The 18,809-nt window shown below is 50.3% G+C and overlaps 1 protein-coding gene across 1 annotated transcript in view; it reads right to left on the minus strand.

Moving 5' to 3' along the window:
* PHACTR1 (phosphatase and actin regulator 1) overlaps positions 1-18,809 on the minus strand; it is a 272,533-nt gene that overhangs the window by 38,926 nt on the left and 214,798 nt on the right. Inside the window, exons 7-8 of the mRNA XM_049655030.1 lie at positions 11,754-12,001; positions 8,438-8,594 (exon numbers count right to left, since the gene is read on the minus strand). Of these exons, the coding sequence (XP_049510987.1) occupies positions 8,438-8,594; positions 11,754-12,001 (405 nt within the window). The remainder of the gene's footprint in view (positions 1-8,437; positions 8,595-11,753; positions 12,002-18,809) is intronic.

An 18,809-nucleotide genomic window follows, 5' to 3' on the forward strand; every position in this document is an offset into this window, starting at 1 on the left:
AATAACGACCCGGACACAAATCACCGGAGAACTAAAAGGGCCGTTAACAACTTAAAATGTGGCCATACGGCAGCCTGGAAGATTCCCCCATTCTCTGCTTCGTCTGTAGCGTGACACAGAGTTGCACCCTCCCCGACGCAGCGCTCCAGATTTGACATGCTGCTGGCATGAAGAATCAGCTGTTCAGAAAAGCTATGAAGCAGAAAACAAAATGAGACTCCCTGTCCCCCCCCCAGTGATGGCCACTTTTTTTTTTTTTTTTTAACCTTGGCAAGTTTTAAACATAGATGGATTCTGTTTTCGCTGAGTAGAAAGCAGCCCTTTTGCCCGCCACCCCTTCCTGGACGATGGAAAAACAGACAGCCAGGGCAGCTGCGAGTCACAAGCACAGAGCCCTGGAAGTGCCTGACAAGATGTGGCTTTGTTCCTTGACATCCCCCATAAGGCTTGCAAAGTGCAATCCCGCCCTTCCCCCCCACCCTGGACACACACACACACGCATGCTGTCAGGGCTCAGAAAGCCCGTCTTGGTAACAAGACGTCAAGAACTCTGTCTTCACTGCATTTCTTAACAGCTGGCGGGGGGAGGAGGGGGGCGGCAAGAGGCTCTTGGGTCTTCACGAGGCTCTGTTGGCCACGGCCGTGGGTCCTGTGATGGGCGTGGCTCATGCCTCAAGGCCACAGCCTCCACACCTGTGCTCTGCAAGTTTTCTTCCACCTCTTCCCAAGGTGCCTCATGCAGATCTCAGCTCAGCGCCTTTCACGAGATGCCAGCGCTTCCGAAGGGCTTTTTAAAGAGGATTTCCTGCTTTGTGCGGCCAGGTGACGGGAGAGGCATCAAGCGTGGGAGCCACTGGACGGGTCCACGCGTGTGCCACGCAGATGCCGAAGAACCACGTGCACTCGCGCAGCGTCAGCGAGGTGACTCGGACCTCGTTGCACTTTGGTTCAGGGGGTGGTCTCGGAATCCGCAGAGAAAGCCCACCGGTCGGAGCCATAGCCAGCCGGGCTTTGTGGACGGGACGCAGAGCGGATGCCATGACCCGCTTTCCCTTCCTCCCCGGGCCCCCCCCCCCCCCCCCCGGGCTGGGCTCCGTGCCACGGCCACCACCACCACGGTCAAGATGCCGGGGATGACCATGATGGAGCCGCCTGGCCTGCAAGGCGGGGTCTACAAGGCACCCCTCCCAAAGTGCACCCGGTCTACTTTCCTCCTTCCTCACTGGAGTGGGGGCTCGCGGTGATTCGTGTCTAGGCGCACTCAGCCAAAGTTGAACTGAACTCATAGAGCCTTCGAGTCTTATCCCTAGTTTTAGGACGTGCTTATGCAGCAGCAGAAATTACGTTAGCCTGGGGAGGGGCGCCTGGGTGGCTCAGTCGGTTGAGCGTCCGACTTGGGCTCAGGTCACGATCTCGCGGTTTGTGAGTTCGAGCCCCGCGTCGGGCTCTGTGCCGACAGCTTGGAGCCTGGAGCCTGCTTCAGACTCTGTGTCTCCCTCTCTCTCTCTCTGCCCCTCCCCTGCTCATGCTCTGTCTCTCTCTGTCTCAAAAATAAAATAAACAGTAAAAAAAATTAAACAAAGAAATTACCTAGCCTGGGGAGATGCCAGCTCACGCTTTGCATCGGTCCTTAGATTTCGGGGGTGTGGGGAATGCTGTTTGGCACCTCAGAATGAGAGTCTGGTGTGGCTGACTGATGGCAGCATTTTCCCAAACCACAAGCGGCGGGTGAGCAAGCCACAGTTACAAGTCAGAAGGACTGTCTTTTATTGCCTGTGCCACGAGCGTAAGAAATGGATTTCAATTTTCTCCCTTGAACGCTGCACTCTGATTTAACGCAGGACCTAATCCTCTGCACGTATCACTTTGTGTTCGGCTCGTGGTGACTCTGGTTGTGAGCCACCTGGCAGCGGAACACACAGATTTAGCACACTCTTTCTCTCTACCACGTTATTACATTCTAAATACGAGGCAAGAACATAGTAAGTTCCAGGGGGATTTTCCCACCGGCCCCATCTCGTTCACCACCCTCCGCCAGAATAATGATAGCGACTCGCTAAGTGACGGGGTCCGTACCCAGCGAGGAGGAGAGGAGAATTTTCGTACTTCTCAAAGGAGGGTTCTACCTCTGATCCGGACCTGGAGCTTAGTGCTGGTTTTCATACCTTAGGGGTACGTTCGAACGATCAACGAGCAGCAGGTGCTTCTGAAATCCTTCTGATTCCCAGACTCATGGGCATTGAGGAAAAAAATCCAAATTAACGTATTCTTCAGGAGTCATCTGACTAAACTCCCGAGACAGAGAACGCTGGATCACAAGCTCTCTCTAGGGACGTGGTGGACTGCTTTAAGGATCCATCCACCAAAATACCTACATTCAAGGTGTATCTTGAATGATACCTACAAGATGTTAATTCCCAATTGCTGCAGATACACACATACAACGCTCTCACATTTACGCACGTGACGCACAGAATATTCCCATGTCAAAATCTCAGCAAAATGCGTAGCGCACTTCCCCACAGAAGGTAGGGTTGTGTCACACGGACGAAACAGTACGTCTTCCAGGTCAGAGGTCAACACCAGGGACCCAGGCAGAGATGCGCTCCCCAGGGTTGGATTTGGTCCATAAATGTATTCTCCTTGCTCTGTGCCAAGTTTTAAAAATTTGGAACTGTCATTTAAACAAATCCGGATTTTGTTTTCAGAGGATATGACAAACTAGTCCTTCATTTCTGCAAAACAACAGGGGCTAAAGGTGAATGGTGCCAGTGCCTTTAAAAAAATTTTTTTAATGTTTATTTATGTTTGAAAGACAGCGAGTGAGCGAGCGCAAGCAAGTAGGGGAGGGGCAGAGAAAGAAGGAGACGCAGAATCCGAAGCAGGTTCCAGGCTCTGAGCTGTCAGCGCAGAGCCTGACGTGGGGCTTGAACTCACGAACCGCGAGATCGTGACCTGAGCCAAAGTCAGGTGTGTAACTGACCGAGCCACCCAGGTGTCCCGTGCCAGTGCCTCTGTGCCCAACACTCTCTGTTAACAATCTCAGAGCTGCCTGCTTCACTTATGTTCACTCTCTGGCTGCCCCCACGTGCATTTGCGGTTGGGGCCCCTTTCCTAGCTAGACCCACTTTATACCTCCCCAAATGTTATGGGTTGAATCCTATCTCCCCCAAATCTGTAGGTTGAAGTCGTAACCCAGTACCACAGAATAAGACCTTATTTAGGGACAGGCTCTTCACCGGGATAACCAAGTTAAAACAAGGCCATTACGGTTGGGCCCCAACCAATATGACTGGTCTCATAAAAAGGGGAAATTTTGATACAGAGCTGTACTCCCAGGGAGATGAGATAAACACACAGGTCAATCAGGGTGATGCATCTACAGCAAAGAATACTTTGAGAAGCTTAAGTCTCTTCCTTTGATCCTCAGGTGGAATCATAGGGGAACGGCCTGAATCTCTGGACACGTCTGGTCCAGAAAAAGGACATCCCGAAGAGAAACATCCTTCCCCAAACCAAGCGTGGCTTTCAAGAGCTTCCCCACGGAGATGTTTCCAAAGACAAGTGGGGGCTGGGCGCGCACCCGCTCAGGCCGGTGCTGAGAGATTCTGGTCAACGGTGGCTGCAAAAAAGGTGAAGGCACTTCACCCGAGCGGGAGGCTGATATTTCAAGGAAGGAGAGGTATTTTCGGGGGGCAAGTGTGTGAGGGAAGCAGACCGCCTCAATCCCCACTCACTCCCGAGCGTGAATTAGATTACGCGCTCCTACATCCACTGCCCAGGCGCCTTCTGTTTGATTTTTCTTCCTAGGCTTCTTTCCTCCCTCTGTCTCATCTAAACGTTCCAGAGGGGACTCGAGCGGACGGCGGAGAGGGTCTCGGTGGGAGAGGACCGAGCCGGCTAGGTCTGGAGAGCTGGCAGCTCCCTGAGAGAAGGTCTAAGTCCACTGGCTGCTGAGTGATCATGAATGAGCCATGTTCCAGAGTCTTAGTTCCTTCCTTTTAAAACAAGCAGTCCTGGTGACTTACAGAACAATTTGCTTTCTAAAGGATAGTTCAGAGACAACAGCATGATGTTTTTAGGCGTCAGGCTTCTGTGCAGTCTCTGAAAGCCCCCTTCCCAGGGAGTCTCACTCCCTGGCCCTGTCGCCACCCCTGGCTGGAGAGCGGAGAAGGAACAGAAGTCATATCCCTGGCTGATCAGGAGGCCACTTGAGCTACGGACACTGAGAGCCATGGCTCCCTCATTTCTTCTGTGATTTTGTGGGGGGGGGGGGGGGGGGGGTAAATTGGTGGCACATAAAATGGAATCCTGTGGACTGAATATTTCTCTCGGGAGAATAACCAGCTTGGTATAGGAAAAGAACTAGGAGTGGATCCGACAGCTAACAGCACACACTTGGGCTGAGCACCTCCTACGGTCCAGCCCGGAGGGCTCCCAAGAAGAGGCCCAGATGGAGAGCAGCGCGGTCTTGCATTTGGGCGGGGCTCCGGTGGGCTGAGGGACTACCCTGAGGTTCTACGTTTCCATGGACCAGAGGTCACGGGAGATGAAAAGTCTTCCTCACGTAGCCCTGAGAAGGGCCCTTTGACCTGGGGACTCTATACTTTTTGAAAACTCCATCAATAGGGGCACGTGGGTGGCTCTATCAGTTGGTTAAGCATCTAACTCTTGATTTCAACTCATGTCATGATCTCACAGTTTTAGGAGTTCGAGCTCCACGTCTGGCTCTGCACAGAGCCTGCTTGGGATTCCCTCTCTGTCTGTCTGTCTCTTTCTCTCTCTCTCTCTCTCTCTGCCCCTTTCCTGCTCATGTTTTCCATCTCTCTCAAAATAAATAAATAAATAAACATAAAAAACTATAAAAAAAAAACCTCCATCAATAAAATCTAGGCATGCACCCCCATATATGCCATTTCTTTTAGCCACACACAAGTACACTCATATACTACACACACACACACACACACACACGCACACAATCAAATTAAAAAGAATGATACACAATACATTTAAATAGAAGTCTTGCTACTTGTGTCCCCCCGACACCCAAGTAGATGGGCTTGCTCACCCCTTGGTTCTCTGCACCCATCCTGAGTCTGTATACAGAAGGCGCAGAGCCAATGTGCACCCAGCAGACCATGTTCATGTCTCAAGGGCAGCCCACATTTCTCAAATGGCAACCGACTGTCAAGACACCCGGATGGCTCCCTGATTGGGGTTCTGGAGAGTGTGCCCAATGGCATCCACGAGAACATATTTTTGAAAGGACAATGTTTTTGCATCCTCTGCCTTATGCTTGACATCGTTTTACGTGGCGTTTCTGCTTCCCACCCCCAAGCTGGGAGCATTCTTGGAATGCTGCTTTGTTTGTTTGTTTTATGCTATTAACACTGGCAGGCTAACATTAGGTTTTGTATCTTGCTTGTCACTCCGTGAGTACAGCAGACTTGGCCTCGTGTTTTTCAAAGCAGGTAAGATTTCTAGCCCTTCTGTGCCACCTCCAGCAGCCAAAGAATGCCACAGCCCCGCAGCAAACTCAATGCAGATTCCTAACATTCTTTTAGTGACTTTTTCGATAATTAAGCTCACAAATGGCGGAAGGTGATCAGATGACCTAATCTGATCCCCTCGGGTTAGGGAGTGAGGGCCCAGGGAAGGCAGGTGCCTGCTCAGGAAACTGCAGAAACCAGAGCTAGAACCCAAGGTTCCTGTCCTACAACTACTTCTCTCCACCACTGTCACCTTCTGGTTCTCAGAAAGTCCCTTCCATTCGGCCCTGGCTCCGGGATAAAGGAGTGGCTGTGAGCACAGAGCTGGGTTCTCATGCTAAAGGGAACGGTCTCGAAAACTCCTTGGGTGTGAATCAGTGGCTGCACTATGCTGAAGGTGGGCTTGAGATGCAGACTGGCCTGGCCGCTGGAGACCGCAGTACTCAGCCCGCTAAACACTTCTGACAATCCTCTCTCTTTAAGATCCACTTTCTACAGTCTGGCTAGAGATGCCCGGGGTCTTACCGCAAGGAAATCAACTCCCTAGCTGGAAGAGGGAGCCAAGACGGGGTGAACTTGGGAGCAAGGATGCCGGCCAGCTCAACACCTCAAATGTGCCCAATGCTGCCCTCCCTGCCCCCCTCTTTCTCCCCCGGGCCACCATCAGGGTGAAAGAGGCTGGTGAATGGTAACCTTCAGTGGATTTTAGGAATTCCAGGCAGTAGCTAAGTGTTGTTAGAAGAGGAAGGGATGGGAAGGGTTGATGTTCAAGGATAACTTGAACTTGATGTTCAAGGGTTGATGTTCAAGGAGGACTTTTTCCGGCACGTGCATGGTCTGGGTCTCTTCCCATCTGCCGGCCAGTCATGGCGGCCAGATGGGAACTTGGGTTCAGGCAGGAGAAGCTGGGGGCTGTCTCCCTTTTGGGGAGTATGTTCTGGGACAGCAATTTCCTGTTTCACTTCGTCGCTTACCTCCAGGTGGAACACCTCTACAATGGGTAAGCAGAGAAGCCAGCCGTACAACTGCTTTCTACACCACGCCCCCCCCCCCCCCCACCCCACCTGTCTCTCTTTCCCCAGTGAAGATGCCACCCTGGGCGGCCAGATGTCCTGGCTTCTTCCTGACATCATGTCCCCCAGAGAACTCCCTCATTTCCCCCCTCACATGCCTGGGCTCTGCTTGTTCGGCAGCAAAGCCGGGGAAGTGGGAAGTGAGGAGAACAAATACAATAAAGGGCGCTGACCCTTGGCATGAGGGAGCTGCCCTTCGAGAAGATGGGCTAGGCTCAAGAAATGGCTCTTTCTTTCTTCCCCAAGTCCCACCAAGGGCCGGCCCTGTCTGTATTAGGTGTAAAACGAACAAGCTGGCTCAGGAAGCAGCCCACACCTATAGCCACCCATCCCACCCCCAGAAAGAGAAGCTGGTTATATCCTGGGAGTGGCGCGGTCTCCAGGAGGGACGATAATAGGGAGGAGGCTCTGAGCAGTCGCTGAAGGAGGAGAATGAGGACAAGGGGTGAGAGCTGCGTGGACAGAAATGTCTGTTCCATGAAAGGAATAACGTTTAACGAGCCAACGATGGGACATGCTCTCCGGGGCGCTGGAAGGAGCCGTCACCACAGTTTTCAGAGAGATGCGGATCACTAAACTCCGAACGGGTTACCGCATTCGATGAGCGTGTGCGAGAGGCAGGTGGTGACCGATTTGCATCCTAGGACTCTAAAGGCGGCAGAAGGGAGACCATATCGTCCATCAGCGTCCGACGAGTTACACAGCCCTGCACCAGTGAAACAGCATCCTCCAGACCGAAACCAAGTTGACCACGAGACAGGAGCTGCCCCAGAAGTAAAGAACTAAATCCGCTGGGAGGGGAGAATACCAGAGCACGCCGCTGGGTGACGGCTACGCCTCTGTTAGCTCTTTATACACCACTTTCCTCACTTGTCCTTGAGGAGACCACGAAAGCTACCTGCCGGACTTGATGGGAGGAGAAAACGAAATAATAACAGATAACTGAGTGTGTACTGTGGGCCAGGGATGGGCCTGAAGGCTTTCCTTATGCTCCTGAATTCTTGCAACTCCCATTTTACCAATGCAGAAACACAGGCGGAGAGGAAAAGTGACTCACTCAAGGCGACTGTGCCAAGAGGCAGAGCACAGCCCAAACCCTGGGCACAGCGCCTCCTACAAGGGAAGGGGCTCCGTGTCCCAGCTCCTAGAACAGAGAGGCGGTGTCACGCACGTGGCCAAGAGGGGGCGCTCTGGAGCTATTCTGTGCAGCACCGCACACAGGGTAACTACAGGTCTCCACCCCTGGTGTGCTCCTCTGTAAAATGGGCACACAGATGCCCATTTCGTAGCGAGGCTCAAGGACTAAGTGACTCAATACGCGCAAAATGTGTAGGAGAAAAGCCAGGCCCATAATACACGCTCTGCTAGCGTTAGCTGATACATCAACATGCCCTAGGTTATAAACACACGCACGGGTGTTTAACACACAATTGTAACATGCTTGCTACACCTATGTCTGTAATAGCTGCAAATACGAGCCACGCAACGAGGCCCGATTAACCTGTGGTCCCCTTTAGTTGCACAGCGTAGCAGAAAATGTATTTATCTGACTGCTTTGGGCCTCGCCAAGCCACACCCCCTACGGATGCAGGCGGTCCCGTCTTATTGGATGGTGGTGATTCTTCACGGGCAGTTATTCGCCCCGAAAAGCTGCCGTTTCGGCTTCTCCCTGAACCTTTATTCAAGTCAAATTCACAAGATCTGGTTGAGTCTTGAAGGGGAAGGGACTATAAAAGCAACCCTGGAAAAGTGGAAAGCTTTCCGCGGACCTTTCCGGCCGGCAGCTGTTCAAGGGGCACCCGGGCCTGACCTGGGGATGGAAACTGGATTCTACTCAAGGCCGCGGAGCTGACGGCCGGCGGGCTGACCTACCTCGTGAGCTTGCTGCCGATCTGCTGCCTCAACTCCAGTCTCTCTTCATCCGTCTGCCTGGGGAGGATGTTCTTCTCTTCCAGCTCCCGCTTGGAGGGCCTGTTGCTGAGTTTGATGGCTAAGGAGTCCTTCCTGCACACCTTCATGGCCAGGGAGGCTGCAGGAGGGAGAAGCGAGTCATTAATGCTGATGCAAACCTGCCTGTCCTCCTCTGCGAGGCTGGGCCTCAAGGTTAAAGGCAGGAAGGCCGCCATAATGGGTTTAACACCCGGGGCGTGGCTAAGGCCTCATTCAAAGCGCTCATTGATAGAGTTCCCCAAAGCAGCAGGTTCCAGGTGCCTTGCAGGTGAGCAGCACAGGGGGAGCCTGTGATTGGGTCCCAGCTCCCCCAGGAACCCCCAGCGGGCAGGCAGCATCACAAAGGAGGGCTGGCGGGGCCTGGGAAGTGCAAGAGAATGCAAGACAGAGTGGTCAGAGGCCCTGAGGAGCTGTGGGAGCTTCGAAGAGGAGAAGGGGCTGACAGCAGAGGAGAAGAGGGGACAGAGGCCACTTGGGGCCAGCAGTGGCTGGCGGCCCTTTGCAGGGGGGGAAGCCTCCGAGATGACAGAGAAGTCAGGTAATCGCAGGAGACAGCTGGAGGGGACCCCGGGGTGTGTGAAGGAAAGTATAGTTGGGCAAAGTTGGCGGAGTTTGGGGCGAGAGTGGAGGCAAGATCATTCCAACAGGGAACATTCTGGGATTGAGTCGAGGAGGGGGCTTCCTTATGCCTGGAATGCATCTATGGTTCTCAACCAAGGGCGATTTTGCATCTCCCTACCCCCGCCAGGGACAGACTTGGCAAAGTCTAGAGATATTTTCCAGTTGTCAAAACCGGGGTCTTGGTGGGGGGGTGGGGGGGCGGGAGGGTGCTCCTGGCATCTAGCGGACAGAGGCCAGGGGTGCTGCTGAACATGCTACGATGCACAGGGTAACCCCCCCCAGTGAAGAATGATCTGGTCCAATGTCAGCGGTGCCGAGGCTGAGAACCCGTGGTATAAATCGTTCAATTCTCCAGGCAGGAAACGGTGAGCAGAGGCTGGGAGCCACTCCCACTCAGGGGTCCCCTGGGCTTTGGTGGCCCGTCTGTGGTTCTCTCTCTTCGATGTTATTTCCACCACCTCATTGCTTGCTCATCAGGCCTCTTCTCAGCTCTCCAGTTCAGCTAGCTGTCTGAAGCCTGGTGTGCGTAAAGCCAACAGCGAGAGGCTGGGAAGTTCCATGTTTGGGGGGGGGGTTCCTTTAGATTTTATTTAATAGTGCTGGTCTTTCTTCCTCCACTGGTCTTTTTTTTTTTTTTTTTTTAACATTTATTCATTTTTAGGGGCATCTGGGTAGCTCAGTCGGTTGAGCATCTGACTTTGGCTCATGATCTCATGTTTGTGAGTTTGAGCCCCACGTTGGGCTCAGTACTGACAGCTCAGAGCCCGGAGCCCACTTCAGTTTCTCTGTCTCTCTCTCTCTCTGACCCTCCCCTGGTCACACTCTGTCTCTCTCTCTCCCTCAAAATAACCATTCAAAAAAAAGAATTTTACCATTTCTTCATTTTTGAGAGACAGAGAGAGACAGAGCATGAGTAGGGGAGGGGCAGAAAGAGAGAGGGAGACACAGAATCTCAAACAGGCTCCAGGCTCCGAGCTGCCAGCACCGAGCCCGACACGGGGCTCGAACCCACCAACGGCGAGATCATGACCTGAGCTGGAGTCAGATGCTCAAATAACTGAGCCACCTAGGTGCCCTGGTCTTATTTTATTTTATTTTATTTTATTTTATTTTATTTTATTATTTTATTTTATTTATTTTATTATTTTATTCTATTCTATTCTATTTATTTTATTTTATGTTTGTTTATTTTTGAGAGAGAGAGCATGAGCGGGGAAGGGGCAGAGAGAGAGGGGGACAGAGGAACCGAAGGGGGTTGTGCACGATCAGCACGGAGCCCTTGGTGAGGCTCGAACTCAAAACAGTGAGATCATGACCTGAGCCAAAGTCAACTGCTCAGGCGACTGAGCCCCCACTGGACTTAGAATAAGGGCCTGGGAATGAGACCTAGCGGGCATCAAATCCTAGCACTGCCTCTTAGACAGATGTGAGGCTCTGGGCCAGTTCCTTTCCTCTCTTTATTCTTCCTTATCTGTGAAATGGGACAACAGTACCCATGCCACCGGGTGTTGTAAGATGCACATAAGAGAATAAGATTTTAGCATACTGGCAGGCACACGGTATATATTCAGTAAAAGGTTGCTATTATGGAACTTCATTAAAAAGTTGACCAAATAGGGGTGCCTGGGTGGCTGAGTTGGCTAAGCACCTGACTCTCTCTTTTTAAAATTTTTTTAATGTTTATTTAACTTTGAGACAGAGAGAGACAGAGCATGAGCAGGGGAGGGGCTGAGAGAAAAGGACACAAAGAATCCAAAGCAGGCTCCAGGCTCCGAGCTGTCAGCAAAGAGCCCGACGTGGGGCTCGAACTCATGGACCGTGAGATCATGACCTGAGCTGAAGTCAGACGCTTAACCGACTGAGCTACCCGGGCACCCCAAACACCTGACTCTTGATATCAGCTCAGGTCATGGTCTCACGGTTTGTGAGATCCAGCCCCACATCGGGCTCTGAGCTCACAGCACAGAGCCTGCTCGGGATTCTCTCTCTCTCCCCCTCTCTCTCTTCCCCTCCCCTGCTTGCTTTCTGTCTCAAAATAAACAAACATGAAAAACTTACAAAAAAAAAAAAGCTGACCAAATAATCAGTGTGTACTCACTTAACTACAATTTACTATTCACGGCCAGAAGGACAGCTTTGGGGCTTTGCTTTTTTTTTCCCTTGCTTCGCTTGGGTCTTGGCACAGGTGAAGGCCTTAAATGAGAAATTTAAATTCAGGCCTTCTGGAACACTGAGGTACGTTTACAAATGAATTTGTTGCATACACAGTGGCTAGTATTTCTGAGTACTTTGTGGACTGGAACTGAGTTTCAGGGTCCCTCCCTCATTTTTTTTTTTTCCAGAAAGGGGGTCGGATCCCAAGGGAAGCAATCGGAAGAAGAAAAAGCCACCTAGGAGATAAGAAAGGGGCAGTGTGATGGTGCAAGTTTTGCAGCTATGAGGGTCCCTGGGGGACATTTACCCTTTCATCTTCCTCACTGAGCTGCCCTAAGACCCTGGGCCAGTGGACGCCCGGATTGGAACCCGGAGCGGCGGGCAGCTCCCCCCATAAGCCCCGCCCTCCCTCCTCCCCCCTCCCCGCCCCGGGGAAGAGCTGGGGGGGGGGGCAGGTACCCACTGGTATACAGAGAGCTGTCACCCTCCTCCTCCTCCTCCTCCTCTTCCTCTTCTCTTGTGTAGAGGCAGGAAGAGTCTTCGTAGTCGGATTCATGAGGCACGTTTTCTTTATTGTCATCACATTCAATCACGACGGTTGGCACTTGTCTTATTTCCGGAAGGCCCAGAGGTCCTGCTTTTGTGACGCCATCAGCGGAGTGCAAAGCAGAGCTGTGGTAAGAAGTGGAGCAGGGGACCCGCTGCTCAGAGCTGTTCGAAGGCAAGAAGCAGAGAGACCATTACTTCTGGCGAACATGTCGCATAAATGCATCAGAACCTTTCTAAAACTCCGATGTCCCCGTCCTCAGGGACGAAGGGGCTGTCAGCACAGAGCCCGATGCGGGGCTCAAACCCATGAACCATGAGATCATGACCTGAGCTAAAGTCAGACACTCAACCAACTGAGCCACCCAGGTGTCCCAGGAGATTGAAATAATTTTGAATGTCATGGATGGAGACGTAGAGGAAGAGTAGAGGCGGGACCACGAGGCTGGAGATGCATGTGTGACCATCAGGGTCAACAGGTCCCTGGATGCCTTAGAGGGATTTCTCTCCCAAGGACAGTGTCAGACTCTCAGCAGCCACGGGTCATGTCAGTCTGGTTATTTCGTAGATCAGTTGTCCAGGGGACAATGAGGACGTTCTTGGCTTTACCTCTTAAATTGAACCCATTCAGATAAAATATATATTTTAATTAAAAATGGTTTGCTTCATTATGAAAACCATTTAAGTTCACTGTAGGCAAATTAGGAAGTGCATAGCAAAAATTAAAAAAAAAAAAAAATAGGGGCACCTGGGTAGCTCAGTCGGTTAAGCTTCCGACTTCAGCTCAGATCATGCTCTCACGGCTTGTGAGTTTGAGCCCCGCGTCGGGCTCTGTGCTGATGGCTCGGAGCCTGGAGCCTGCTTCCGATTCTGTGTCTCCCCCTCTCTCTCTCTCTCTGCCCCTCCACCCACTCACACTCTTTCTCTCTCTGTCCTTTAAAAATAAATAAATGCTAAAAAAAATTTAAAAGACAGAAGGCTCCAAATTGTCTCAAGAGGATGAAGAAAGGAGAAAGATCATGCAAAGCTGGGTAAGAGATTCAGCCTCACGGCTAGGCTGTGATAAACAAGAGGCCGTGGTTTCTCCTCCTTCACAACAGGTGCAGGGGAGACTGAGGCCTCGAGGAGGACAGGACCGTAAGGAGGGCCCGCCGGCCACGGTGGCAGGTGCGAGGCATCAGGCCACCCACCTCGTGAAACAGGGACTGGTCATGGTGATCGGTGAGCACCTGTTGGGGGCCCTCGAGATACTTCTGAAGACCCCGCCTGGCCAATCACTTCATCTTGCTGAAGTATGCATCTAGCAGGTGATAGAATGTCTAATTTACCACAAGGATATACAAAGGATAAAAAAGGTGCCTCCCGGGGAAGTGAGGTGCATCCATCAGAAGGGTCTGATTCATAAATATCCACTGGCTGCCAGCGGTATGTGAGGAAAGGTGCTGGGTAGAAGACAAATACCCAGATAATCCCACACAGCGGGTCACTGGGGAGCCAAAGGGCAGCAAGAAAAAACAAAGGAGAGGAGAGTTAGCTGAGGGGAGGCTGGGAAGTTTGTTATGGGACCTCAGTCTGAGGAGTCAAGATATACACATCCGAGTTCAAGTTTTGCCAATGACTGTCAAATCTTCACGATGGGCTAATTATTTAACCTCTCTGAGCCCCAGTCTCCTTGGGCAAAATTAGGTAAACCTATCGTAAGAGGAGGGTTCGTGCATGTGACGTGCCTGTAAACGAGGCCCTCTCCTGGTATTTAGAGAAATGGCCTTCCAAGTGGATTCAAAGTACTCTCAGCTTCAGACTGTTCACACCGCTGTCAGGGCAACTTGCCAAAACCCCAGATCGCCTTGCTTTGCCCATTAGGACTCTGAATACCTGCCCCGTCCACAAAACCAATGCTCCAAGAGTGACACAAAGGGAAAATCCAGTTAACACCTTATGAGCTATACTAGTCAAGGCCAAGAACTAAATCAACGTAAACGGACCACCTGATTACATCTGGCCTCCACCCCTGGCGTTTGTGGGCAGGAAGGGGAACACCTAGCCGAACATCAGTCTTAGTAAAGGCTGGTTTTCTATAATAGAGTTGTCACTTAGCAGATCTGCTCCCAGGAAAAGTTCTCACTGTTAAAGGGAAGTGAAAACCATCAGCCTGGGAGCAATAGTTTAAACACAGCACGACATGCAGGACCCTGCACAACTTGACCCATATTATTATTATTTTTTAAAATGTAATGTATTGTTAAGTTGGCTAACATACAGTGTGTAAAGCGTGCTCCTGGTTTTGGGGGTAGATTCCCGTGATTCATCACTTACATACAACACCCAGTGCTCATCCCAACAAGTGCTCTCATCAATGCCCATCACCAATTTCCTCCATCCACTGCCCGCGCATCAACCCTCAGTTTGTTCTCTGTATTTAAGAGTCTCTTATGGTTTGCCTCTCTCCCTCTCTGTAACTATTTTTTTCCCCCTTCCCTTCCCCCATGGTCTTCGGTTAAGTTTCTCAAGCTCCACATATGAGTGAAAACATGCGATATCGGTCTTTCTCTGACTTATTTTACTCAGGATAATACCCTCCAGTTCCACCCACGTTGCGGCACATGGCACGATTTCATTCTTTCTCATTGCCGAGTAGTAGTCCATTGTATATATAAACCACATCTTCTTTATCCATTCATCAGCTGATGGACATTTAGGCTCTTTCCATAGTTTGGCTATTGTTGAAAGCGTTGCTATCAACATTGGGGTGCATGTGCCCCTATGCATCAGCACTCCTGTATCCTCTGGACCCATATTATTTTTTTTTTTTTTAATTTTTTTTTTTCAACGTTTTTTATTTATTTTTGGGACAGAGAGAGACAGAGCATGAACGGGGGAGGGGCAGAGAGAGAGGGAGACACAGAATCGGAAACAGGCTCCAGGCTCCGAGCCATCAGCCCAGAGCCTGACGCGGGGCTCGAACTCACGGACCGCGAGATCGTGACCTGGCTGAAGTCGGACGCTTAACCGACTGCGCCACCCAGGCGCCCCTGGACCCATATTATTAAACCCACCCTCGTTCCCTGTTCCCTGTCTCCATGTAACTTACCCCTCAGCCACATGCAACGACGTGTTACATGCTCTTGGCCTGGAATGTGCTCCCCTCCCACCTCCACGGGGTTAATTTTACGTAGCTTTTAATATCTGTGTCAGGCGATGCCTGAGGTGATGCCTATGTTCTCCAGGGACTCCACCACTGCGAAAACTGTGATCATCTGTTTGCTTGCTGCCTCCCCTCCCCAGCCAAGCTGTAGTCTCCTTGAAGGGCAGGCACTTTCATCAATGGCTTAACGACAAAAAGGGGGCATCCTCATCAAATATGTGGAAGAAGTGAGGAAGAGAAGGAAAGGAGGGAGTGGAAAAAGTGAACATTTACTGGTCGGGCTGTCCACTGTTCTAGAAACTTCCACATCTGGCATCTCATTTCATCTTTATAAAACTCGGTAGGAGAAGTGTCATTATCCTTGTTTTAGTAGGCAGGAAAGTGAGGCTCTGGGAGGGCAATTAATAGGCCCGTGAGGACCCAGGTAGTACAGAAGGGGGTGGGAATTTGAACTCATCATGTTTTAGTAATGCCGTACCTAAAAACTGCATTGGGATACTGGGAAGACTGTGAACTTACATTAAAGACAAACCCCACTAACTGTACATGTGCAAGGTGGAGGAAACGTGTACAAGATAGCATTACTTCTTTGGAAGTATTTTCAATCTTACTAACCAGAGTAAGTAATAGTGTTCTACCTTGCCACAGTCAGGCCACCCTTGGGCACGGAGTTTAAAGGCTTCATCTTGGACGCTGCATTGTAAGGGGTCAGGTTGGGAAAGGGACTCATCTGTTGACTCATCTGAGGACCTCATCACGCTGACTGCCTTGGCCTCTTTTGCCCCAAAAGGCAGAGGTGAGTAGTTGCAACAGAGCCTCAAATATTTACTATCTGAGCGATCAGAAAATGTTTTCTGAAATTTGTGTGGAACCACAAAAGGCCCCAAAGAGCCAAAGCAATCTTGAGAAAGCAGAACAAAGCTGGGGCGGGGGTGGGGGGATCATAATCCCAGATTTCAAGATATACTACAAAGCTGTATGGTCAACAGAAAAGAAGAGACATGCAGGTCAACAGAAAAGAACAGAGAACCCAGAAATAAACCCACGCTTTGATGGTCATTCGTCTACAACAAAGGAGGCAAGACTATACAATGGAGAAAAGACCATCTCTTCAATAAATGCTGCTGGGCAAACTCGAGAGCCAAATGAAAAAGAATGAAACTGAATCACTTTCTTACAATATACACAAAAATAAACTGAAAATGGATTAAGGACCTAAATGTAAGACCTGAAACCATAAAAATCCTAGAAGTGAGCATAGGTAGAGCTCTCTTTGGCCTTAGCAACAACTTTCTGGATTTGTCTCCTCAAGCAAAGGAAACAAAAGCAAATTAAGCCATTGGGAATACACCAAAAGAAAAAGCGTTTGCACAGCACAGGAAACCATCAATAAAACAAGGCGACCTACTGGATGGGAAAAGATATATGCAAATGACATATCCAACAAGGGGTTAATAACCAAAATATATAAAGAACTTCTACAACTCGATATCAAAGAAACAAACCAATTAAAATATGGGCAAAGGGTCTGAACAGTTTTCCAAAGAAGACATCCGATGGCCAACAGAAACCTGAAAAGATGATCAACATCATTTATCATCAGAGAAATGTAAATCGGAACCACAATGAGGTATCACCTTACACATGTCAGAACGGTGTGGCAAAAAATACAATACATGAAAGTAACCTAGGTGTCCCTCAATAGATGAATGGATAAAAAGGATGTGGTATATATGTCTATATAGACAGACATATATCTGTATCTCCACAATGGAATAATGCACCGCCATAAAAAAGAGTGAGATTTTTGCTGTTTGCAACAACACGGATAAACCTAGAGGGTATTATGCTAAGTGAAAGAAGTCAGGGAAAGACAAATACCATATGATTTCACTTATACGTGGAATCTAAAAACCAGAACGAATAAGCAGAAACAGACCCATGAATACAGAGGACACACTGGTGGCTGCCAGAGGGGAGATGGGTGGGGGGGATGGGCAAATGGGTGAAGGGGAGTGGGAGGTACAGGCTTCCGGTTATGGAAATGAAGAGGTCACAGGGATGAAAGGACCGCATGAGGAATACAGTCAATGGAAAAACAACAAGCTTTTCTGACCGTTGGCTTAAACCAACGTTTCCAAACCTCGATCACACCTACACTCACTTCGTGTGTGTGTGTGTGTGTGTGCGCGCCCGCCATATTTGAAGTCCATTTATACTATTTTATTTTTTTTATTTTAGAGACAGAGTGCACGTGAGCGGAAGAGGGGCAGAGAGAGAGAGAGAGAGAGGCAGAATCGTAAGGAGGCTTCATGCTCAGTGTGGAGTCCGATGCAGGGTTTGATTCCACGATCCTGGATCGTGACCTGAGCCGAAATCAAGAGTCTGATGCTCATCCGACTGAGCCACCCAGGTGCCCCTCTGTCTCTCCCCCAAATTAAAACATAAATAAAGAACACAAACGCCATTTCAGCCTCATCTTAAGCAACAGCTTTGTAACCACGGGTTTTATGTGCTAATTATTATGTGTGTTTGTAACTTAGGTTAAACTAAATACGCGACTGTTAAAAACTTTTAGAGAAAAGTTGTCCTACACTCAACTGATGTGCTACCAGGAATGCATATCTCACATTTTAGCTGAATAATGGCCTAGACCAGATTTTCTCGGCATCGGCACGACTCCCATTCAGGCCAGACAGACAACTCCTTGTGGTGAGGGTCACTGCAGGGGGCTTAGCAGCGTCCCTGGTCTCTACCCAGTAGATACCAGTGGCACCTTCTCCAGGTGTGGCAACCGAAAATATCACCTGACATTGCCAAAAGTCCCTGGGGACCAACTGGGGACCCGGTCAAACTCCTGGAGGAAAAAGCTGACTCATGTAATAAGATCCCTTCTAGACCATTCACGGCAAAACTCCTTGGGATGGAGCACTGAGTTTGTTTGGCATTCAGATGGATCTCATTGCCTGTGGTTTGTGTTCACGGTTCCTCTCCCCAGTTAGCTGCCTGGGAACTAAAACCACATAAACATAAAGCCTCTCATCCCCGCCTCCCGAATGGAACCTTCCTTTACCGTTACCATACTACTGCACACAAAGAGGGTAACAGTTGACATTTTAACAGCTCACCCTGTGCCACATACTGGTTCAGGCAAGCCTCGCAACAACCCTGTTGGGTAGGTACTACTGTTATCCCCCTGTTTTAGAGAGGAAAAGTGAGGCACACGGCCAAGGTCACAGCTGCAGTGGTGCAAGTGTTACCGATCTCAGGCAGTAAGACAGCAGAACCTTACCCCTTACTGACGTCACCGTACCGCTGCCCAGGCAGAAGCGGAAGTCCTGCTATGGCTTTGAACCTTTCCCTGCTTCCAGAACCTTCCCCTCCCCACCATCTCTAGGGCTGCCAGACAGGTCTGATCGGGTACTTCTCCCACTGGAGACTTCTGAAGGGTGTCACTGTCACCGTGATAAAGTCCACCCCCTGTGGCCTGGACGAGGGGGACGCCTCATGAGATGGTCCTATGCTTCTTTTCAACCTTCTCTGTTACTATTCTTCACCCCAGAGCCAGCCACACTGGGCCGCTTGCTGCTTCCCAAGCACACTGGGAGCCTTCCTGCCTCCTCTCTGTTCCTGCCATCGCTCAGGCTCCGAACTATCCCCTCAGAGTGTGGCCTGGGGCATCCCCCTCCCTTCGGGGATAGCTCATGTGCCATTGCTTTTGAGCAACCTTTTCTGACTTTTCTAATAGAAACCAGGCCCTTCTCTCTGCTTCCAGGCCCTGAGCCCACCTCTGAGAGAGCACTGGTCACCTTACGTTGTGATTACGTG

The sequence above is a fragment of the Panthera uncia genome (assembly GCF_023721935.1).
Source record: "Panthera uncia isolate 11264 chromosome B2 unlocalized genomic scaffold, Puncia_PCG_1.0 HiC_scaffold_25, whole genome shotgun sequence".
Classification (NCBI taxonomy): Eukaryota; Metazoa; Chordata; class Mammalia; order Carnivora; family Felidae; genus Panthera; species Panthera uncia.